The sequence below is a fragment of the Rhinatrema bivittatum genome, chromosome 8, assembly GCF_901001135.1.
Source record: "Rhinatrema bivittatum chromosome 8, aRhiBiv1.1, whole genome shotgun sequence".
NCBI classification, from domain to species: domain Eukaryota; kingdom Metazoa; phylum Chordata; class Amphibia; order Gymnophiona; family Rhinatrematidae; genus Rhinatrema; species Rhinatrema bivittatum.
Genome location: NC_042622.1, coordinates 1440008 through 1465000, shown reverse-complemented (window position 1 = coordinate 1465000; position 24993 = coordinate 1440008). Strand labels below are relative to the sequence as shown.

General features: G+C 47.3%; 1 protein-coding gene across 3 annotated transcripts in view; it reads left to right on the top strand.

Annotated features, from left to right (window-relative positions):
* The window catches only part of NOL4L (nucleolar protein 4 like), a 297974-nt gene that overhangs the window by 210558 nt on the left and 62423 nt on the right, over positions 1–24993 (top strand). For all 3 annotated transcript variants that reach the window (XM_029612026.1, XM_029612024.1, XM_029612025.1), the window contains exons 4-5: positions 16542–16727; positions 16814–17005. In XM_029612026.1, coding sequence (XP_029467886.1) covers positions 16542–16727; positions 16814–17005 — 378 coding nt within the window. The remainder of the gene's footprint in view (positions 1–16541; positions 16728–16813; positions 17006–24993) is intronic.

Genomic DNA, 24993 nt, shown 5'->3' with positions numbered 1-24993 from the left:
TTTTTTAGGAGTCTCGAGCCGGTTGCGTTTCGGCTGGGGTTCTAATGAATAAGATCTCCTACCTGGGGCTGATCTTTTTTAACTTTTGAGCAGGCAGGGATTGTGAAGAATGGTGGGTTGGGCTATAGGAGCCCAATGGGTCATTTTGCAGCCGTTCCATTTTTTCGGCCCTTTGTCTTTGGGCTCACGGAGACATCCTGCCGCAGTTGTGGCAGGAACCCTGATCATGATCTGGGCCAAGGCAAATGTAACAATAATTATGTCCGTCTGTGATGGACATAAACTTGCCACATTGGCAGAATGTGCTGCATTAACCTGTGTTTATCTGTCATACAGTATGTAATATGTAATATAAAATGTTATATAGTTAAGTTCTTAACAAATTTGTTAAATTTGCTATCGCCTTCTCTGCAGTTATTCACTTGGTCCTCTTGACCTTTCCTCAATCTTATCCCATTCCTTACGACTTCCTGTTCATTGTAACTTTAATTTTCCTTTCATCTTTCTAGTTTTTTGCTCCCTGGTTGTATGTGAACCGATGTGATATTCGATTGAATGTCGGTATATAAAAGTTATAAATAAATAAATACATTTAAAACCTGGTGCCTTTGGGGCCATTGTAGCACTTAAAAGTGCATTTTTGGGGCACACAATTGTGAGGAAAAAAGTCTAAAAACAAGGAAAAAGAAAAGGTGCAAGAGAAAGTTAGCCACAACTCTGAGCAGCGCAGAATGAAAAACTGACGAGACGAGATGAGATGAGGAATGGCCACACAGGTGCGCAGAGCACAGCACTGTCTACTTGAGGAAAGTTCAGCGTCGGGCCACCTGGAGGACGTCCCCAGAGAGCATGGCTAATTTAGCCTGCTTATCTATGGGAAAAAGGGCATTTCGGGTTGGCTAATATGAAATTTTATAATTGTTGCAACTGTTGCTGCCCGACGGCTTCACTCCGCCTACCTTTCTTTCTTTGCACCTCCTCTCGCTATGGATGGACGCGTGGCTGCTGCGGCGTCTGCCCGCCATCCTCTCCGGAGTCCCCGGACTGGCTTGGGCACTGCCTCCCGCCATGCTCCTCAGGTACCTTAGGGCGTGCTCACCACGCGGCCCTCATTCTTATTTCCTCTATGGTGTGAACCTCAGGGGCGTCCCCCTGTGATGATGTCATGCTGCCCGGATATTTAAGCCTACAGTTTATTGCTAGCCGTTGAGTTAGCAAGGGGTTTCCTTACGGATGGGATTTGCTCTCCGTACCCAGCTACTCTGCCTCCAACTTCTATTGGACTCTTTGCTGCTAACGGGGTACCCGCTCCTCGGGGGCCTCTCTGCTTCTTTCAGGTCGCTATCAGGAACCGGTACTTGCTCCTCGAGGGCCCATGTTCCCTGACTCGCTGCCTGTGTCCATCTCCTCTTCTACTTGGAAGAATTCGCTACAGACACCATCTGTGAGTACTACTACCATCTACTCCTCAGAGCTGTTTCCCTGGAACCAGGTACTTGCTCCTCGAGGGCCTGCCTCCGTTCCAGCACCAGTGCCATCTCCTACGTGGAACCGCTGTGTGAGTACTTTGCCAACGAGTCTCTGCTCCTAGGGATCTGGTACTCGCTCCTCGAGGGCCAGCTCTCCCTATCTCGGGGCTTCTCCATACTGGGGAACTCTGTGAATGTCTTATTGTACTCATTCTCTCAGTTCTTTTCACTACAACACTGCTACCGGAGGAACCGCTGTTCCAGAGCCCTGAGGGATACTGGCCCAGCCGGGCTCCATCTTCTACTCACTACCGCCACCTCTGGTGGCTTCACAAACTGTCTAAATAAAGATAAAAGCTGAGTTTGTGTGTCCGGAGCTGAGCCTGACCTGTGGCCCCTCACGGGACTTCCCCCCATGGGCGTGGTCAGCTGCCACAGTGTCCAAGGGTCCACCAAACCTTACAAAACATACTATAGCACGCAACTTTAGGCATATAGGAGGATTGGATCCAAGAGTCTGAATATTATATGCTAATGGCTACAGAACAAATTAAGCTATTCCCTCTTCAGCCCAGTTATATGTTACATGTATCTTTATCAGTCTTGCCCCCACATATCAAAAACAATCCCTTAGTACATCCATTGATCAAGACATGGAGATATTTCTCTCTATGTTGCACTTAAAAAGTACAAAATCCTAATTTATGCTACTTAGAGATAATAAGGATTTTCTACCAGGGAGACATTCATTGGTGTTTTCACAGTAGAACGTAAAGAGCCTAAAAAAAATCTCACAGTTCTTTGATGAAGAAGGGTATATAAGTCTTTTTAAATATTAAAGGATGAATACCAGTTAGAGCAAAAGCATTTTTATGCATAGTTGCAGATTAGACACTACATACAGTCCTTGAATTTGAATGACTGGGAGCAGGACTATAGATTACTGCTCTCGAATTTATTCGAGACCCAACTAGGCATACAATATTGTTCTGGTATCGAGTGTTGTTAAGTAAGGTGGAGACCAGAACATATGTAATGATTTTAAAAGCATGGGCAAAAGAACTGAAAGTTGTTCTGATACAAGAAGAGTACGTGAAAATATTTAGCAGACTAAGGTCACGCACATGTAATGTCAACCTGCAAGAATTGCAGTATAAATTTTGAATTCACTTTTACGTTTCATGACATAGAGCATTTCTTATGCATTTGTCTGATACAGAGCTATGTTAAAAAAGTTGCTTGGCAATAGGGAAGATAGGTCATTATTTTTGGAGTTGCCCAAAAATGGCTTCTTACTGGTGATACATAGTGAGGAATGTTTCTAATCCACAGGAGTTGTATTACTGTTTACTGCTAAAGTGCTTCTTTTTGATATTGCTCAGAATATTGAGTTTGATGATTGTTACCAGAAGCTATGGGTGCCTAAAATACTTTTAATAGCAAAGAAATGCATTCTACAGTTTTGGCTTGCAACAGAACCACCAACAGTTCCTCTCTGGAGGAATCAGGTTCATCACCTTTGTCTTTGAAAAGTACATCAAAAAAATGGATGTCTTCAGGAAAAGGAAAGACTTTCTGCGCATATGAGACCCATTTACAGGCGCAAAGCAGGATCTTGAATAACTTTTAACTTCTCAAAATTCGGAACTTTACGGGAGCCCGCTCTCTTACTGCCACGAACTAGATAACAAGGGGGGAGGGATATTTGTCTTAAGATGTTTGCTGTTTGAGCTGTACACTGTACAGAGACCATCAGTGTTCCAGTGATTTGTGATTTATTTGAAAATTAATACAAATTTAACCATAAACCCGCTGCACAAAATATGGAGGAGCAGGACATTCGTGGGTGAGCATTTTTTCACTGGCAGGCCGACAAATAAGAGGGGATGAGAGCGGTTCCTTACTGGTAACTGTATGGTCTTATTTGTTTTTCTTCAGTTTTTCTTTTTAATAATCATTTTTTAATTTGGCAGTTTTTGTTTCTGGACCTTAAGTTGTTTCCCATTCAGACATTGCTAGGTTTGCTTTTTTTGTGAAACGTGGCCCTTGATACTACAAAATGGCATTCAAGGTTCTGGGTGCAGCACATTACAGACTCATCGTCATAATTTACATGTTGTGAGTGGTACTGTATTTTTGCCATGGAAGAGCTTGTGTCCTCATATGTTTTTGTTTTTGGCTGAGCATGACACGGCTCTTCAGACTTATTTATTTATTTATTTATTTTTATATACATTCGTAGGAAACATCACATCGGTTTACAATATAAGTCAAAATACACAATTAAAATACAAATAGAATACAATATTATAATCATAAATTATAAAATACCTAAAATTCATTAAAAAAACATCTAAATCACAATAAAAGTACAATAAAAGTAGTTATAAAATCATAAAACAAAATGTATGATGTCTATGATTAGAATTAAGAAAATGCTTGTTGAAAGAGCCAAGTTTTAACATCTTTCTTAAATGTTCTGATATTAGATTCAAGGCTTAAATTTTGTGGTAAGGAGTTCCATAAGTGAGGCCCAGCGATTGAGCTCTTCTCTCACGCAGGCCGATACAGTACAGTGCGCACTGTTAGCCTGCCCTTGGACGCGCATTTTCCCTTACCCCTTATTCAGTAAGGGGCGGAAAACGTGCGTCCAACCCGCGGCACCTAATAGCGCCCTCAACATGCAAATGCATGTTGAGGGCGCTATTAGGTATGCCCGCGTGATACAGAAAGTAAAATGTGCAGCCAAGCCACACATTTTACTTTCAGAAATTAGTGCCTACCCAAAGGTAGGTGCTAGTTTTTGCCGGCACCGGGAAAGTGCACAGAAAAGCAGTAAAAAATTGCTTTTCTGTGCACCCTCCGACTTAATATTATGGCGATATTAAGTCGGAGGTCCCGAAGAGTAAAAAAAGTAAAAAAAATTTTTAAATGGGCCAGCAGCTGTCGGGCCGAAAACCGGACGCTCAGTTTTGCTGGTGTCCGGTTTCTGAGCTCGTGGCTGTCAGTGGGCTCGAGAACCGACGCTGGCAAAATTGAGCATCGGCTGTCAAACCCGCTGACAGCCACCGCTCCAGGTCAAAAGGAGGCGCTAGGGACGCGCTAGTGTTCCTAGCGCCTCCTTTTGCCTGTTTCTACTGCCGGACCTAATTTAAATACTGAATCGGCCCAACAGTGTTTAGATGTGCTGACTTGGGAGATAGGATATGTAATGTTCCGTTAGTTGCTGATCTTGTGGTTCTTTGTGGGGTATGAAAATGTAAGGCAGCAGTAAGCCATTCAACTTTATCATTATAGAGTGTCTTATGAATTAATGATAGAGTTTTGAACTGGGTCCATTGTATGAGAGGAAGTCAGTGTAATTCTTTTAGAATAGGAGTTATATGTTCAGATTTCCTAGTATTAGTTAATATTCTAGCAGCAGAATTTTGCAGAAGTTGGAGGGGTCTGGTGGTTGAAGCAGGAAGGCCTATTAACATGCATTACAGTAATCTGTTTTTGAGAAAATGAGTGCTTGAAGGACTGTTCTAAAATCATATTTGTGAAGTAGCGGTCTTAATCTTTTAAGGACATGCAGTTTAAAGTAGCCATCTTTAATTATATTATTTATCCACCGTTTTAAGTTTATTTCGCTATCAAGGATGATTCCAAGATCTTTGACTTCTTGTGAAATTGAGTATCGGTTAGGTATTGTTTTTACTTCTACCTCAATTTGTTTATTTTGTTTGTGACATAGTACCAGAAGTTCTGTTTTGTTCGAGTTTAGAGATAGCGCAAATGAGTCTAATAGCCAATTTTTAGTTGAAACAATTTTTATTGAGCAGAAACACAAAAACAGCATCAGACAAACATCCAGAGGGGCCTACACTCTGGAACCTCTCTGCTGGCAGGCTTACATATGGTAGTTTGCTCATATACAGTTTTCTTTCCCGTCCAGAAAACATCCCTCCCTTCCTCCCCCCCCCCCCCCCCAAACCTCATCAACTAGCGCGGAAGCTTAGGTGCTTGCCAGGGTACTAAACTAGAGACAGAGCCAATCTTATATGACAGTCCCGGAGGAGACATGGTTCTTTGTATCTGGTCCCATTAATCATTAAGAATCCGGCTGCGAGCCAGAGGTGGGAGCGATTGCAGACAGGCATTCCAGGTCTTTAGGAATTTGCGACGATGTACAGGTGAGGAACGGGAGGCCATATTCTCCATCTGAAGAAGTTTATGAAATGCGTTCTGCCACATCCAGTGATTGGGCACCTCTGTAGTTTTCCAATGCAACAAGATCAGCTTTTTCCCCATATAACCAGCCTTGTAAATTAACATACGAGCATCGGCCCCTCTAATCACAGTGGGGCGCATACAACCAAATAGGAGCACAGCAGGCGAGAGGGGAACTGAGATGTCCAATAACTTCTCCAGATAGACTGTAATAGTAGTCCTAAATTTCCAGATTCGAGGGCAACCCCAAAAGGAGTGCGACAGAGTACAATTGTTGAAAGGAGGGTGTTTAGTGTGCCCATGGGCCTCAGCCCGGGCTCAGATCTTCAGGGCCGAGCCGAGGGTTGACGGTTTGTCTCACGATGGCTGGCGGGCTGACCCTCTGCCAGGCCTGCAGGCTCCCAGAGCCAACAACATGAGATGTTGGTCGGGGAACGGTCCTCCCACTGTTCCGAGCCCTTTCGGACCTGCCGCTTGATCGGCATTGGAGCAGCGGGCCTGGCCTGAGGTTGAGGGCAGATGGCACGTAGACAGGACTATGACTGATGCGACGGCATCTCGGACAAGACTGGGCTGATGCGACAGCATCACAAGCATGACGAAGACACTTGGCTGGCGCGACGGCACCACTGACGAAGACACTGGGTTGGTGCTTGACAACAACTGGAAGGAAGGACATTTGCACTGTCTCTCAGGGTGCCCTACTCAGCCCATCTTCACGGGCGGACCCAATGGGCTGGTTGCGGACCACCCTGTCCCACTGCGCGCCCTACGCAGCCCTTGGAGGCTGGTCACGGACCACGAGGAGAGCGAGACAAGCGTGGGGCAGGTCCAGGCAAAGAGGAACTCCAATGACGAAACCGGTATCATCCGAAGCTTCCCCCAAGGCTGGCGGGAAGAGAGGCTCAGGAGCACAGGGACCGGAGTCCACTGCCGGCATCTTCAAGACGAAGCCGCGTCACCGGGAGATCCACGGCCGGCAGTACGGAAGACTCAAGAGCACCGGACGAAGACACAGGGAAGAACATCCTGGCAGGCGGACACATCAGGGATATGGAAGATCATGGCGGAACATCCGGACATGGTCAGGGACCTCAGGCAGACATCAAGACACGAAGACGTGGTACAAAGGCAGACGAGACGAGGAGCTCCACGAAGAACAGAAGACCTTACAAGGCTCTGGCAGGCAGGAGCCTCCAGAGGGAAGTCACATCGATGCAAGGCGAGGAACAGACTGACGAAGTAGCTCTTTATAGGGCTGGTACAGGAAGTTAGTCCCAAGGTGGGGCCAGCACACTTCCTGTGTCTGGCCCTTTAAATGTGGAAGAGAGGCGCGTGCCGGCGCCTAAGGAGAGAGCAGGAAGCTGTGCAGGACCGCGGACAGCGGCCTGCACCGGCGTACGACATAGGAAGAGGCAGGGCTGAGCCTGGACGCAGGCTCGACGTAGGCAGCGGCTCCAGCCGCTGCAGGAGACCCCGGGGGTGGCTCCAGCCACCACTCGAGCCCGGGGGTGTGGCCTTAGCGCCGCGAAGATGGTGATAGCGTCGGGAGCGGTCCCAGCCCCGAAGGAAGGCCGCAGCTCCAACCGCGGAGCAGAAGAGGATCCAACGCAGCCTCCCGCGTCCTGCTGCGTCGGGAGAGAAACAACAGCGACAGGGTGAGTGCTTGCTTGCGGGGAACCCGTGGGCAGAACAGTTCATAACAACAATACTCAGTCGAGCAATTTGCGCATTGACTCGTCTCTTGTAAATGCGCTCTATGCAAAAGTGAAGGAGACAGATAGGCCCTCCACAAAAATTTGTATTGCATTTCTCTATAATTGGAGTTACTAGAGACACAGGAAATCCATTTAAAATTGGTGTTGATCATCTCTGGTGTGACCTCAAACATCCCATTGCTGTTCCACCTCTCTGCCAGTCGCCCGCCATGTGCTGCGGCGTCCAAATTCCATAAGCCTTTATAAGCTTCAGTTAAAGTTAGTTTGGCAGGTCTTTCCAGCCTCAATATCTTATTGACAGCCTCAAAGACCGCCGGTGCCTTGCAAGCTATGGGCAATGAACTAACATAATGCTGAAATTGCAGGTAAGGAAAAACCTGCGTAGGTCTAATATTATATATAGCATTAAATTTGGAGAACGGCAAAATGGCTCCTGCATGGTCGAATGGGGAGCAAATAAGCACAGAGAGAGAGAGGGGATGCGTAGGCAGTCACATAGCCGTTTCCACGCCACCAGCATCGGTTCCAATAAATCATGGGTACGTAGGGTTTCAGGGAGGTGTTGGGTGGCTGTTTGTAGTGTGAATCGGAGATCTAATGGAGTCACCAAGGTCTGGTCAGCCTGAATATGAGTATATTTTGATTCACCCTGCAACCACTCCCACACAATGCGGAGGTTGCTTGCTAAATTATGTAAGGCAAAGTCTGGATTCCATCCCCCCCATCCCCACTGCCCTCGAAGTGAGGTGAAAGCGATGCGATGCGATGCGGTGCGGTGCGATGCGGTGCGGGCTCCCCCCCCCCACCACAAAAATTTACGAAGGACCAAGTCCAGAGCCTTCAGATCCCTCCGAAGGAGAATAAGTGGAAGAATTTGAAGAATGTAAAGCCACTGTGGGAGAACTACCATCTTAAAGATTTACACGACCCCCCAGCAAAAGTAGCAAATCCCACCAGGTATTGAGCCTATCCCTCGTGCGCTGCAACAAAGGGGGAATATTAAGAGAGTATAACTCATGGGGATCAGCCGATATCAGTACCCCAGATATCGAATATAGTCCTCCGCCCACCGCAAGGGGAAGAGCCCCTCCCAGTGATTTTTAACTTTACGAGGATAACTAAGGGCTTCAGATTTGTCCCAGTTTATCTTCAATCCGGACAAACCGCCATAGACACGAAACAGCTCCAAAAGAGCTAGGAGTGACCTCCCCAGCGCAGTGAGGAACAACAAAATATCATCCGCAAAGGCGGCGTATTTAAAAATTTGTGTCTGGAACCGTATCCCTCTAATGGCTGGTGTAGCCTGGATCGTGCGCAACAGGGGCTCCAATGTCAGAAGAAATAACAGTGGGGAAAGGGGGCACCCCTGACGCATCCCTCTAGCGACTGCAAACATTGGAGATTGTGCAGAATTGGCGATTATAGTTGCAGTGGGATCTTTGTAAAGCAATACTCTGTAGGAAAAATCCCCCAAAACCCCAGTGCCTCAGTAGTGTAAGCATGTACTGCCAGTCGACCCGGTCGAATGCTTTCTCAGCATCCAGACTGACCACTAGGAATGGATCCTCTATGCGTCGGCAAAGTGCCATGGGCATAGTTACCATCCGGACGTTCGTAAGGGCATAGCGGCCCCTGATGAAGCCCACCTGTCCTGGTAAAATTAAAGTGGGAAGAATTACCGCCAACCGGTCTGCTAGAATCTTTGCTAGTAGCTTTTGATCAAAATTCAAGAGCGATATGGGCCGATATGATGCTGGCAATAATGGGTCCCGACCTGGCTTAGGAATCAGGGTGATGTGTGCCACATTTGTATATGCTGGATAGGACCCCCTCTGTACGAGCGCATTAAAGGCCAAGGCCAGCAAGTCTCTCAACTCATCAGACCGAGTTTTATAAATTCTGCAGTGTACCCATCCGGTCCCAGGGCTTTCAAGCGTGGGGCCGAGCGTATGGCTTGCGCTACCTCTGAGGCCGTAATGGGTCCATTGAGGCGGGATGTCTGCTCGGCCGTTAGGCTCGGCAGAGATACAGAGGACAAAAAATGGTCATTGGCGTCAAGATGTGGTCTCTCCGCCACGTAAAGATCAGTGTTATATCGTTGAAAGGTCTCCAGAATGCCTGGGGTATCTGTCAAAAGTGCTTCTGTGGGTGCACGCAGAGCTGTGATCTGTTTAGGGGGGCGCGCCACGCGTATTAAATTAGCCATCATTTTTCCCGCTTTGTCGCTATGTTGAAAAAGTCTATATTGATAATAGAGTATACTTTTTTTCCCCTTTGGTGGAGCAATGTGTTTAGCGCTGTTTGTACAGCTATCAACTGTACTCGATTAGTGGGTTTACGAGCCTGAATATACATCCATTTGGCCTTACGGAACTCTCCCGTCAAGGCCAGCAAGCGCTTATCCAGCATCTTTCGTCGGTGGGCTAAATAGGAGATTATCTCCCCCCGAATAACCGTCTTCCCCGCATACCAAAAGAGGATAGGGTCCCCCTCGTGTTCTTTGTTGGACCTTGAATAGTCCAACCACTTCTCATGCAAAAACTCCTGGAAGTTGGTATCTTCCGCTAGATAATATGGATACCTCCACAAGGTAGTCGCTGGGGCCACAGCCTGCCAATGGACCTCAAACCTAATAGGTACGTGGTCTGATATACATATTTCCCCAATATTGGCATCCCCCACACGAGAGAAGGCATGGGTGCTGAGAAAGAGATAGTCCAACCGGGAGAATGACGCATGGGCTCGAGACATATGAGTAAAATCAGTCTCGGTAGGGTGTAGTGTGCGCCAGACATCCACCAAACTGAGGGAATTTTCCAAGAGCGCAATACCTTTACTAGATGGGCGGGAAGCCCCCGTCCCCTGGGACGTATCCAGACAAGTTTCCCTAACCGCATTGAAGTCCCCTCCGACTAACAAAATACGGTCCAGATGCGGCAACAATCACGTGTAAATTTCCCGGAAAAAGTGGGGCAGTACTTGTTAGGGGCATACAAATTACAGAAAACTACTGGCGTGTGATATAGTTCTGCCCAGAGTATTATGTACCGGCCCTGTGGATCCTTAAATTCCTGTTGATAGGTACCCTTTTATGTATGAGAATAGCTACTCCCGCTGACCTCGTATTAGCAGTGGCGTAGTGTAAAGCCCCAATCCATCCCTGTCGCAGTTTCTGGTGTTCTATGTCTGAAAGGTGTGTCTCCTGTAAAAATATAATGTCCGCCTCCTTCCGCTTCAACGCGGTAGAGATCTTAGTACGCTTAACCGGAAAATGTATGCCCCTACATTCCAGGTCACAATTCTAGTTTTAGGACCCTCTCCAATGAGTTCTGTGTGTTATTATGAGAGTAACATAAAAATGCACATAACAAGGGAGTGCTCTCCCAGCAGGAGCACACCCTATGATTTCTTGAGACCCATTCATCCTCACAGGGAGCACAAAACCATTGTATAATCCCACCCTAACAAGCACCAGACACCAAGCTGTTACATTCTTCCCCAACCCTCTTCCCTCTCCAACCCCCCTCCTCCTCCCCACCCTCCCCCTCTCCCGTTTCCTCTACCCCGTTCCCTAAACCCCACAGATTAGCCTCGCCAGCCATGAGGCGACGAGTGGAGCACATTGCGACACGATCTGGACCCCTCCTTCCCCCCATTCGGGTAGCCACCCCCACCGCTAGAACAGGCCTGAGATCACGTAAGAAATAACAATGCCGCTGTAACTGTTCTAAGTACATATAGTGCAAACTACTACCCAGTAATGCTGTGCTGAAAATAAAAGACAACTGGTGAGAACAGTTCTAATGAAATTCAACAGTACATTTAACATAGGCAAAGGAGAGAGTATCTTGTATACCCATCAAGCCAGACAATGAGCAAAGGCAGGGGGACGAGGCATTGTATGGGCTACCCTACTGCCTGTGCAGTTCAACTTGGAATATCTGGCCAGTCTGATTAAGACCCGACGGCTGGCTCATAATTAGGGCTGCCTGGGTGATGAAACCAAACTCTCTCCTGCCAGGAATCCAGGTCACTCCGTTGAAATGCCATCACCAGGAACAAATAGACGTGTTAGCAATGCCTGCCACAAAACTGCAAACATTATATATCCTCTATGGGACATAGTAGCCAAGTCCCAACTTCAGTCTGGCAGCCCTGGTGCTGCCTTGGAGGAAGAAGGTCTCATGATGGGAGAGCATCAACCTGGTGTAGCAGGAAAGGATCCTGTAGCAAGGACCTGCTCTCCAGGTGATGCACTGTCCTTTCGTACCGAGGATATCTCCCCAAGGCCTACTGCCCAGGAGGGAAGGGTTAGGTCGGCCGTCATAGTTGGTGATTTGATTATTAGGAATGTAGATAGCTGGGTGGCTGGTGGGCGTGAGGATCGCCTGGTAACATGCCTACCTGGTGCGAAGGTGGCGGACCTCACGCGTCACCTAGATAGGATTTTAGACAGTGCTGGGGTGGAGCCGGCTGTCGTGGTACATGTGGGCACCAACGACATAGGAAAATGTGGGAGGGAGGTTTTGGAAGCCAAATTTAGGCTCTTAGGTAGTGTTGCGTCCGTCGCTGCTCGACGCCCTCACTCTGCCCTCTTTACCTCTGTGGCGACTCCCTCCGGGTCTGATGGACGGCTGGCTGCCGCGGCACCTCAATGCCGTTTCCCTCTGGCGTCCCCGGACCAGCTCGATGTTGCAGATCCGCCATGTTTGCCTGATGACCTAGGGCGCACGCTCTGACTGAAGTACCAGCAAGGACGCGAACCTCAGGGGCATCCCCCTGAGATGACGTCATCCGCTTCCAATATTTAAAGGTCTCTATTTTCACTATCGGATTGAGTTAGCATGGACGGAAGGACGAATACGGATACGTTTCCTCCAAGCTACTCTGCCTCCTCGATCTTACCAGAGGTACCCGCTCCTCGGGGGCCTCGCTCTCTCTTTATCTTTCAGATTACAGATAGGAACCGGTACTCGGTCCTCGAGGGCCCATGTTCCTGGAGACTCTGAAGATTCTCTATTCTCTACTGCCTGGAAGATATCGCTGCTACAAACAACTGTGAGTTACCATCGCTCTCTCAGAGCTTACCCTAGAACCAGGTACTCGCTCCTCGAGGGCCTAAACCTTTCCAACTCCTGAGCTTCCTTGAGACCTTATGTGAGTTTTGTCATCTAGTCCTGTTCATGAACCCTGTCTACTCTGCCTACTCACTTTCTTCAGTTTCTCAACAGCTCAGCCATCCTGTATCACTGTTCCAGTACCTGAGAGACTACAGCCCTGCCGGGCATATCAGCTTCATCACCTGTTTTATAAAAGAACTAATGTGTGTCTGTCTCCATACTCAAGCCTAGCCGGTGGTCCCTCTCGGGATATTCTCCCGAGGGCGTGGTCATCTGCCACCGGCCCAGGGATCCACCTACAACTATATCAAAGACTACAGATTGCTACTCCGCAGTCTACTAGTACAGAACTCCTATCTGATTGCTCCTCCCATCGAGCATCATATCCTGAACAGATTGCTAACTCCCTAGCAAATCGCTAACAGATTCATTACAGATTGCTAACTCCCAGCTCTAACACAGAGCTTCTCACAACAGATTGTTAACTCCTCCTTCCTTGGAGTCAATCATACAGATTGCTAACTCCTATCTGATTGCTCCTCCCATCGAGCATCAGATTCCTAACAGGTAGAAAGCTTAAATCCAGACCCTCCAGGGTAGCATTCTCTGAAATGCTCCCTGTTCCACGTGCGGGTCACCAGAGGCAGGCAGAGCTCCGGAGTCTCAATGTGTGGATGAGACGATGGTGCAAGGAAGAGGGATTCAGTTTTGTTAGGAACTGGGGAACCTTTTGGGGAAGGGGGAGTCTCTTCCGAAGGGATGAGCTCACCTTAACCAGGGTGGAACCAGACTGCTGGCGCTAACCTTTAAAAGGAGATAGAGCAGCTTTTAAACTAGAATAAAGGGGAAGGCCGACAGTCGCTCAGCAGCGCATGGTTCGGAGAGAGGTATCTTCAAAGGATACTAATGATGCATTAGAATTAGGGCATCCCGACAGTGAGGTTCCAATAATTAGAAATGTAGTCCAAGTGCCTGTAACTAAAAACTCACCTGAGCTAAAAAATTCTAACTTATCCCTATCAATTAAAAAGCAGAATAAAAATACAAACAAAAAACAAACTTTGAAATGTTTGTATGCTAATGCCAGAAGTCTAAGAAGTAAGATGGGAGAATTAGAAGGTATAGCAGTGAATGATGACATAGACTTAATTGGCATCTCAGAGACATGGTGGAAAGAGGATAACCAATGGGATAGTGCTATACCGGGGTACAAATTATATCGCAATGACAGAGAGGAGCAGTCGGGAGGCGGTGTGGCACTTTATGTCCGGGATGGCAAAGAGTCCAACAGGATAAACATCCTGCATGAGACTAAATGCACAATTGAATCTTTATGGGTAGAAATCTCTTGTGTGACGGGGAAGACTATAGTGATAGGAGTATACTACCGTCCACCTGGTCAAGATGGTGAGACTGACAGTGAAATGCCATTGGTTAACAACCCCCAGCCCCCCATCCCTCCCCCATATTCCTTCTGCCACGTCTCAAAAATAGAGACTAGGAGACATACATGACATTGATGTGCTCAATCACCACTCGAGTAGAAACAGTGGACCATAGTTGTAAAACACATGGAGCAGTTACATTATCTCAGTATTGGAACTAGGAAAGCATATCCCATTTCTAGACACAGATACAATTTTCTAAGGTAATACATGCAGGATTGGCCTCTAAAGACCACAGCGTGCTAGAGCACAGTATCTCCCACGGATATACAACCAGGACAAATCAAGCTTTAAACCAAAAAGACAGCCTGAACTCAGCTCACTAAAAGCCGAGCCAAACAATCTGCAAACCATCGATCATGTAACTGACGTCCTGCGACTGAGTCATCACTTTCCACTAGGCCTTTAATAAAATCAGCGGCCGCCTTCGCTTCTTCAAATACCTGAGGAGTACCACAATGCCAGATCCGCAATCGTGCTGGATATAGCAGGGCGATGCGCACATTCTTGTGGGCTAAATCAGAGCAGAATGGAGAAAACTCCTTTCGGAGATTACATACCCATGGGGAAAAATCTTAAAAGATCAATATTTTCCAGTTTTCAAAAAGCAGGGCCTTCTGTTTGCGAAAATGCTGCAGAATCTCCACTTTCAACGCATAGTTCCAAATCCTGATGATTAGCACTCGTGGTTTCTGATCAGACGCAGGTTTAGAGCCCAGTACCGACTGGGCGCACATTCGATGAGACCCAGTGTTGCCGCTGCTCCAAAAGTAATCGTACTCATGAGCCAGGTTTCCAGCATGCCGCCTAAATCTTTGTCGAGTACAGTTTCGGGAAATCCAACGAAATGAAGATTATTTCTGCGGGCCCGGTTTTCCAGGTCATCTAATTTATCATCGCGTGCACGGGCGACTTTTTCTAAAGCTTCGTCCTTATGCTCGAGTGTGCCATCGTCTTCTTCCATCACCGCAACTCGTCTTTCCACACAGTCCATGCGTTGTCCAGATTCCATGAAGGAGAACGGCTCTGCCACCACTGCCACACTGACCTTTTCTTCCGGAGATGCCTCCACAGGAGCAGGTGGTGTTTCGGGCCCATTCACCTCCATTTTGGAATCTGGGGCCTTTGTTTTCTCCTGATCTTTCTTCAATGTTTTAGTGGCCATGGAAACCACAAAAGTAGCTTTAAAGTCACTGCTGAAACTCAGGAGAGAAAAGAGCCTTGTCTGTTGTGCAAGTTTCCAGATAAATGCAGGGAAAATGCAGTATTATCGAGATGGTGAATGAAGCTCGACCTCCTCACATCTTATCAAGCCCACCACATCTCGTGATCAACCTTAAGAACATAAGAACATGCCATACTGGGTCAGACCAAGGATCCATCAAGCCCAGCATCCTGTTTCCAACAGTGGCCAATCCAGGCCATAAGAACCTGGCAAGTACCCAAAAATTAAGTCTATTCCATGTTACTGTTGCTAGTAATAGCAGTGGCTATTTTCTAAGTCAGCTTAATTAATAGCAGGTAATGGACCTTGTTTTTAATCTTTTTATTAATTTATAATTTATTGATTTTATAATTAGTTTACATATTATGTTCAATAGGCTTTTGAATTTTATTTATTTGTTTTGCTTAAACTGTTGAGGGGATGTTTATATATTAAGCACTTTTTGTGTATTTAGTGTTTTTTATGCTGATATACATTTTAATGCAACTGCTTTGTTATGATTATTTTAGGAGGAAGGTTTTTTTTTGTTTTGTTTTTTTTTTACTTTAACCAGGCACAGTTAGACAGCAAGCTATAAACATAGTTGTCCATGAAGATATAGCCATATAGTCTATATGGATTGATTATTTCTGTTTTAATTTTATTCTACATCACTCTGAGCTTTTATTGGTTGGATAATTAATAAGAATAAAATGAAATGAAAATGAAAAACTGGGATCAAAATATAGATCTTCATTTTAAGAAGAAAAATGATCAGACAGACTGGAAAGCAAGGCTGTATTTTATTTATTTATTTGCAATTTTTTTGTATACCGACATTCGTTAGGATAACATCACATCGGTTTCCATGTAACATAAAGTAGCCAATTGGGCTTTACAAAGAACTGATAGGCGAACTGGGTAGCAGGGAAGGTGGGGGGGGGGGGGGGGGAGAAAACGGGGGTAAAACTGTACAAATTAACAAGCGATATAAAATGGATAGATATATGCAATGAAAACATTATATACAGGTGAACTTATTTACAGAAATAATCAGGGAGGGGCGTTACGAGGTGCTCTGTATAGTTTGTATCTACGAATGGTAGACTATTGAAATCTGCAGACAAGTAATTTATTTTCAAGGTTAAGGATGTATCTGTTTGTACATAAAGAATGGACTGCTGTAACTATCACATCTGCACTTCCATATAAGATATCCTTTCTGTCCCTAAGAAGAAATCATTGCAAAACTGAGGTTATTTGTCTTTGTATGTTATTGCTTATGTACAAAAGTTAAATTTAAAATCATTGGAAAAGACTGTAATTACTTGGTATATAATGGACACCATTTATCTCTGCTTTCTTCTGTCCAGTCCCCTCCATACAGCTCTGGCAGTTACGATTCCATAAAAACAGAAGTGAGTGGCTGCCCAGAGGACCTGACAGTTGGTAGAGCTCCTACTGCCGAAGATGATGATGATGACCATGATGACCATGAAGATAATGATAAAATAAATGACTCGGAGGGTCTAGATCCTGAACGTCTCAAGGCCTTCAATGTAAGACTACCTGCTTGACCTTGTGATTTTACTGATTTCTACTTTGGAATATGTGGTAGAGAACTTTCCATTTATTTGCTTTTCAGATGTTTGTGCGCCTCTTTGTGGATGAGAATTTGGACCGCATGGTTCCTATCTCCAAGCAGCCCAAAGAAAAGATCCAGGCAATCATTGAATCTTGCAGTCGTCAGTTTCCGGAGTTTCAGGAGCGAGCACGTAAACGTATCCGCACTTACCTCAAATCTTGTCGACGAATGAAGAAGAATGGAATGGAAATGGTAAGCATTCACTTCTCTATTTTCTTCTTCTTTTTTTCATTTCACTTTATTTTTGCTTTCCATTCTCCCACGGACTCACTTGGGAGCAGCAGGGACCCATTTCTGCCTCACCATTTCCAGCTAATAGTTCGTCTGCACTTGGTGCTCCCTCCATTTGCCCTAGTCTGAGGGTGCTTCCTACACCTGTGGTGGCAGCAGGACGAAGAGGGCATAAAATGGAAGGGTAAGTAGGGTGGGGGCAAGTGGTAAAAATAGGTGTAGCAACAGCAGTGATGGGAAGAGGCGGCAAGGGAGAGGGGCAGTGACAACAGCAGAGAAAGGAGCAGAAGGGATGTGACAGCAAGGAAAATGGTAGATGTAAGGAGTGAGCCACCGCTTTTAAATCTTATGCCTGATTGTCTGCTTTTAGTCTTGACTAGCTTTCTTTTCTTTTAACCAAGTCTCTTGTCCTGAATGTTTGTCTTATTAGATTGTAAGCTCTAGTGAGCAGGGACTTTCTTTTTGTGTGTTTGTACAGTGCTGCGTATGTTAAGTAGTAGTAGTAACAGCACAATGGATGTGATAAGGTAAGTGGCAGCATGGGGAACAGTGACAACAGTAATCTATACATAGTAACATAGTAAATGATAGAGATGTGTATCGTACTGGCAATCATTTCCGGTTTTGTTTTCTGACCAGTTTTTTTTTCCGGCTGTCCTGATCAAAAAAAAACCAAAACACCCCGATCCTTCAGATTTAATTATTTACAATCCCGACCCCCCCCCCCCTCAAAACTTGCCTAAAGTTCCTGGTGGTCCATCGGGGGTCCCGGGAGTGATCTCCCATTCTCGGGCCATCGGCTGCCAGTAAACAAAATGGCGCTGATGGCTCTTTGCCCTTACCATGTGACAGGGGCTATTGGTGCCATTGGCCGGCCCCTGTCACATGGTAAGAGCAATGGATGGCCGGCACCATCTTAAAAAATGGCGCAGGCCATCCATTGCTCCTACCATGTGACAGGGGCTGGCCAATGGCACCAATAGCCCCTGTCACATGGTAAGGGCAAAGAGCCATCAGCGCCATTTTGATTAGTGGCAGCCAATGGCCCGAGAGAGGGACATCGCTCCCGGGACTCCAGCTGGACCACCAGGGACTTTAGGCAAGTTTTGGGGCGGTCGGGAGGGTGAGGGATTGTAAATAATTAGATCTGAAGGGTTGGGGTGGGTTTGGGTGTTTTTTTTCTGTGTGCCCTTTCTCCCCCCAAACGATAAGAAAACCACATGAAATTTCGTGGGGTTTTCCTATCATTTTTGGGGACCCCCGATACATGACGAATTAGGAAATATCGTACGATATTTTAATTCGTCAAAAACACGATGCACATCCCTAGTAAATGATGGCAGATGAACACCAAAAAGGTCCATCTAGTCTCGGCTTGTAATTGCCACCATATGCAGGTTACCCTGATGTAGGTCTCCTGGCAGGTGAGGCTAGAAATGATGGCAAAGCTAGGAGTCCTCTCCAGGTGATGCTTTGTCTCTCGCACCAAGGCATGTGACCTGGGAGGAAAGGTTAGGGTTGTCATTGTACTTAGTGAGGCAATCATTAGGAATGTAGATAGCGGAGTGGTTGGGGGTTGTCTCTGGCGAAGTTGGAGTAGAGAGTGCCGGTGTGAGAATCTGTGATACAGGAAGGTTCTGGAGGTTAAATGTAGGCTCTTCGGTAGGAAATTGAAATCCAGAACGTCTGTGAAATGCTCCCTGTTTCATGTGCAGGACCCCAGAGGCTGGCAGAGCTTCAGAGTCTGAATGCGTGGATGAGACAATGGGGAAGAAGGCTTTACATTAGTTAAGAAATGGGAAAGGATGGGCTCCACCTTAACCAGAATAGAACCAAGCTGCTGGTGCTACCTTTTAAAAGGAGACTGAACAGCTTTCAAACTCTACCATGGGGGAAAGCCAGCAGTCACTCAGCGGCGCATTCTTCATAGAAACCTTGGAATATCCCAGTAGAAAGGCTGCAGTTACAAATACGAATGACTCTGTACTGCCTCTATCCTTTGTTAATAAGCAGATTTGGAATACAAGAAAAATGAAAGTACAAATAAAAACCATTTAAAATGTCTCTATGTGAATGTCAGAAATCTGGTGATTATACTGACATGGTGAGGCAGATGGAATTGGTGGAGGAGTGGCACTGTATGGAAAAGATGGCGGAAATCCTGCTGGAAACAGAGTGAATGTATACGACTGACCAGCTGCTGAAAATGAGGAAAGAGACTGAAATGCTAGCTAAAATTTCAAAAGCAAATAATAATGGGAGATTTTGGTGTCTCCCAGCTTCTTTACATCCATTTCTCAGAGGAGTTCAGAATCTGCTGCTAAGCAATAGTGATGAGAATTCAATCAGATTTGACATAATGACCGGAGGGAGGACTACGATAGAATGAGGAAATAAAAAAAAAGACTGCCAGCATGGTTTAGTGGTAAACATAAAGGAGGCATCTAAAGCAGACGCAAGAACACAGGCACTGGCCAGGGAAGCAAAAAGCCTGCAAAGGGAGTCAGTTGAGTTGCTAGACAACCAAGGGGCAAAATGGATGCTCAGGGATGAGAAAAAGGAGTAGCAGAAAAAGTGAATGAATTCTTGTCTCAAGCTTTGAGGAGAAAATTGGGAACATATCCACACCTGAAACATTAACTAAATCAAATGCCGACACTCCAGCTAAAGCGCAGAGATCAGAATATCGGGGTTTGTTGTGTATACCCCTTGTTAGAGAGCAATATTGTGGCATGCTCTTCCATTGAACTGCATTAAGACAGAGCTTTTCCAAGAGGATATGCAGGGGTTTGAATAGTATGTTTTAATGGTTTCTGTGATTTTATATGTTTTAATGTATTATTTCCTAGCGTGTAGACAGATGGACTCAGGACCAATGGGTATAGGAGTGCTCCTGCTAGCAGTTGGAGATGGATCAGATTTCAATCTGACGTCAGCCCCTAGTACATATACCCCTGCAGGAAGTGCAGCTCTTCAGTATTTTCCGTCTCCATAGCAGTTCGGGACTCTACACTCGCTAGCACAGCGTTAGAGTATTCTAACCAAAGAAATCCAGAACAAGAAGAAATCTTACCTCTACAGATGAGCCCCACTCTCCTGCGGTGATACCTACGGGTCCCTCTCCCAGTCGAGAATTCCTGAGGTGATTTCCGCAATCCCTCAGAGGTAAGCCTCGGTCTGGCAGCTGGTTCCCAGCGTGGACTTAGCCCCGGCAACGGGAGAGACAGAGGCAGCAGGTGCAACACAGAGCGCGGCGGTGAAGGTACTTTTCCCTCTCCCCCCGCAGCCGGAGACCGCCCGGAACGAAACCCGGGAAACGCTGAGACAAGGTAAGGTGGAAAACTTTCTAAAACTCTCCGGTCTCCGAGGCTTGGAAAGCCGTACAGATTGTCAGTTGGCGTCTGTGCTATTGGGTTGATCAGCCCCGTCCGGGCTAGACCCCGATCCGATTCAAGGGTCCTCCCACGTGGAGACCCTCCGAGGTGGTCGCCATATTGCTCGCGTGGTCGCCGACGCCATTTCCCATCCATCGCTGCCCTGTCTGCCTAACCGAGCCGGGCGCACATCGGCGCACGCATAAGTGCCGTGCACACAACAATGCACACGAGGGGGCCAGGCGCACAGCCACACGTTCAGCGGTGCCAGGCGCATAAGTTAAATCTGTACACAGCGGCGTGTGCACATCTTCGGCGCACCCGGAGCGCATAACTAAGCCTCCCGGCACGCGCATTATACGGGGCTTTCTGCTGCCCTACGCATACAAACCATGGCACCACCGGCCAAGAAGGTCAAAGCACAAGCCCTCTGCCCAGCCTGCCACATAAGAGCTGCGCAGCACGAAGAGGCAACCGCCCTGTGCCGACAGTGCGAGGAGGCTCTGGGAGAACCAGGTCAAGGCCCTCCCCAGCCAGTACAGGAATCCAGATCCACCGATAGTACACCGGACCTTTCCATTCTGAGTGTGAGCCTCCCTCAAACAAGGCTCCCCGGGGACACTGCGGCTTTCAATCTAGACCCAGGATCCTTTTCCTGCGTAGAATTCTTTAAAGGTCTCCACACCTTTGTCCACATGCAATTGGCACCACCGATGACACAACCACAGCCTCCCCCAGAGGACCTTAACCTCCCAGGGCCCTCTAGGTCCCCCAGAGACATGCCTCTACCAGCCAAAACCCTCTCCATAGGGGACACGGACACCTCGGACGAGGATCAAGAATCCCTGGAGGAAGGGGAAATCCCTTCAGAAATGGAACCTTACCGAACCATGAGGTGTTTTTTCTCCAAAGACGAGCTATCAGGCCTTGTGGCTCACAGTTTGAAGGAGCTCGCCATTCCTGGCACTGGTGCCACAGGGGAACCGAAGACGAACCCTCTCCTAGAAGGACTCTGTCAGTCCTCACGCCATTTCCCTCTGCTGCAAGCCATACAACAGATGATCGACCTGGAATGGGATGCCCCGGAGGCCAGTTTCAAAGGCAGACGGGCCCTAGAAGCCCTCAACCCATTGGAACCCTCAGCCAAAGATCTCCTGGCGTTCCCCAAAGTGGACGCCATGGTCTGCGCAGTCACAAAGCACACTACCATCCCAGTTGAGGGAGGAGCAGCACTCAAGAATGCCCAGGACAGACATCTGGAATCCATCCTTAAACAGTCATTCGACGTATCAGCTATGTCACTACAGATTGCTGCCTGCTGTGCCATGGTAACAGGAACGCCGCCAGTCTCCAGAGGAAAGTCATCAAACGACCACCAGAGTCAAGGCTCTACTGGAGAACCTCGGGTGGGTTGTCAACACAAACAAGAGCTGCCTACAGCCATCCCAATCTCTAGAATACCTGGGAGTCCGGTTCGACACCAGACAAGACAAGGTCATTCTTTCCCCTACGAGGAGAAGAAAACTGACGAACCAATTGCGAAACCTGCTAACAAATCTTCGCCCCCAAAGTATGGGACTATCTCCAAGTCCTCGGCCTCATGACATCAACCCTGGAAGTGGTCCCGTGGGCAAGAGCGCACAAGCGACCGCTAAAGCGCTCCCTACTGTCACGGTGGAACCCGATGTCCCATGACTACTTCATTCGCCTGCAGCTCTCGGAGGAGGTGCAGAACCAGCTCCAATGGTGGCTACAAGAAGACCATCTGAGCAAGGGAGTAAGGCTATCCCCACCAACCTGGATCTTGCTCATCACGTACGCGAGCCTATGAGGGTGGGGAGGCCACTGCCAGAAACTGACGGCCCAGGGGCAATGAGACAAGGAAGAGTCGGGATGGAACATCAACCGACTGGAAGCCCGGGCGGTCAGACTAGCCTGCGTACAGTTCAGTCACAGACTCTGGAGCAAATCTGTCAGAGTCATGTCAGACAATGCCACGACAGTTGCCTACGTCAACCGCCAGGTTTTTTTTAAATAAATGAGCCCCTCCTCCCCGCACAAACCCGAAAAACGAATTTTCCGTGAAGTTCGGGGAAAATCCGTTTCATGGATCTGGTCCCCCAAACCACCATGAAATAGGCAATTTAGTTGAAATTGCCTAATTCGTGATAAACGAATGCACATCTCTACTATTAATTGCATCAGTAGCATGGGATCTTCTTAGTGTTTGGGTAATTGCCAGGTTCTTGTGGCCTGGTTTGGCCTCTGTTGGAAACAGGATGCTGGGCTTGATGGACCCTTGGTCTGACCCAGCATGACAATTTCTTATGTTTTTATGTTCTTATAACAGGTATCCCTGGAAATAGATCCCCTAATGGCATGGGCGGAAGCAAACCTACAAGAGATCTCAGCCGCCCACATCACGGGAAAAGACAACGTCACTGTGGACTACCTCAGCAGAGAAAGTCTGGACCCAGGGGAATGGCAGCTGTCGACCACAGCATTCCAGTTGATAGTAAACCGCTGGGGAACCCCAGCCAAGGATCTCCTGGCAACCCGGTCCAACGCCCAAGTTCCCAACTTCTTCAGTCGCAGACGAGAACCACAATCCCAAGGGATCGATGCTCTCGACCAGACCTGGCCACAGGAAGACCTGCTATACGCCTTCCCCCCGTGGCCACTACTGGGCGGGATCATCCGCAAGATAGAGCACCACAGGGGGCTAAGTACTTCTAGTGGCCCCGGACTGGCCAAGAAGGCCGTGGTACGTAGACATGCGAAGACTCATGACGGGGAGCCCTCTCCCTCTACCTCTACACAGGGATCTGCTCCAGCAAGGCCCGATCCTCCACGAAGACCCAACTCGATTCTCTCCTACGGTCTGGCCATTGATTGGACACGCCTGAAGAAGAGCGGATACTCGAGGGCGGTGATTGACACCTTGCTCCGAGCACACAAGTTCTCCACATCACTGACCTACATACGAATATGGAGAATATTCGAAGCTTGGTGCGAAAACCGCGACATCCTTCTGCGGACAGTCAAAATTCCCACGATCCTGGAATTTCTGCAGGACGGATTACAGAAGGGGTTGTCTCTCAACTTCTTCAAGGTTCAGGTGGCTGCTCTGGCCTGTTTCGGAGCCAAAGTGGAAGGCACCAGTCTAGCATCTCATCCGCACGTCTCCCGCTTCCTGAAAGGGGTCAAGCAGATTCAACCACCCCTAAAGTGGCCGGTACCCCTATGGAACGTCAATAGTACTAGACTTCCTAGCGGGAGCCTCCTTCAGACCTATCCGAGGTCTGCCTCTATGACTCCTAACCTTGAAGACGGCATTCCTAGTGGCAATATGTTCGGCCCGTTGCATCTCCGAACTTCAAGCATTATCCTGCCGAGAACCATTCCTCAGGTTCACACTGGGATCCATACAGCTATGCATGGTCCCCCTCCTTCCTCCCAAAAGTGGTTTCTTACTTCCATCTAAACCAAACCATCTCGCTGCCATCTCCAGACGAGCATACGAACTCCGAAGAATCTCACCGCCTTCGCCATCTTAACGTCGGCAGATTCCTTGCCCGATACCTAGAAAGGTCGGAATCCATACGAAAGACGGACCACCTATTCGTCCTTCACAGCGGGAAGAAACAAGGGGAAGCGGCCTCGCAGGCAACCATTGCCCGCTGGACCAAAGAAGTAAACAAGGCGTCCTACGTAGAGGCAGACAAGCCTCCACCTTTACAAGTCAAGGTCTATAGTTACCCGGATCACCCTTGGAGCCTTTCTTAAATATTGGGGTTACATTGGCCACCCTCCATTCTTCAGGTACAATGGATGATTTTAATGATAGGTTACAAATTTTAACTAATAGATCAGAAATTTGATTTTTGAGTTCCTTTAGTACCCTAGGATGCATACCATCTGGTCCAGGTGATTTGCTACTCTTTAGTTTGTCAATCTGGCCTACTACATCTTCCAGGTTCACATTGATTTCGTTCAGTTCGTCTGACTCATCACCCCTAAAAACCATCTCCGGAACTGGTATCTCCCCAACATCCTCATTAGTAAACACGGAAGCAAAGAATTCATTTAGTCTTTCTGCAATGGCCTTATCTTCCCTAAGAGCCCCTTCATTTTTTCCTGCTGGTTATTCCTCACTCCATGCAGCCCAGCATTCTTGCGGCTTCAGTTATCGCCGTGTCACATTGCTTCACTATCTTCAGATTACCAAATACTATTCCCCAAGGTCTCTCTCTTGGCCCGTGGAAATCAGTCTTTCACCCCCTATCACATACAGCTCTTTCAGATTACCACACCCCAGGATGCATGATTCTACACTTCTTGGCAATGAATCCCAGCTGCCAAATCTTCGAACACTCCAAGATTTCTTAAATCATTTTTCGTTCTTGCTACTCTTTCAAGCATATCCAATCTCTTGCAGATCTAAGTATCATTCACAAATAGGCAGACTTTACCTTCTCTCCCTTCTGCAATATCGCTCACAAAGATATTGAACAAACCCAGTCCCAAAACTGATCCCTGTTGCACTCCGTTTAACACAGTTCTCTCTTCAGAGTA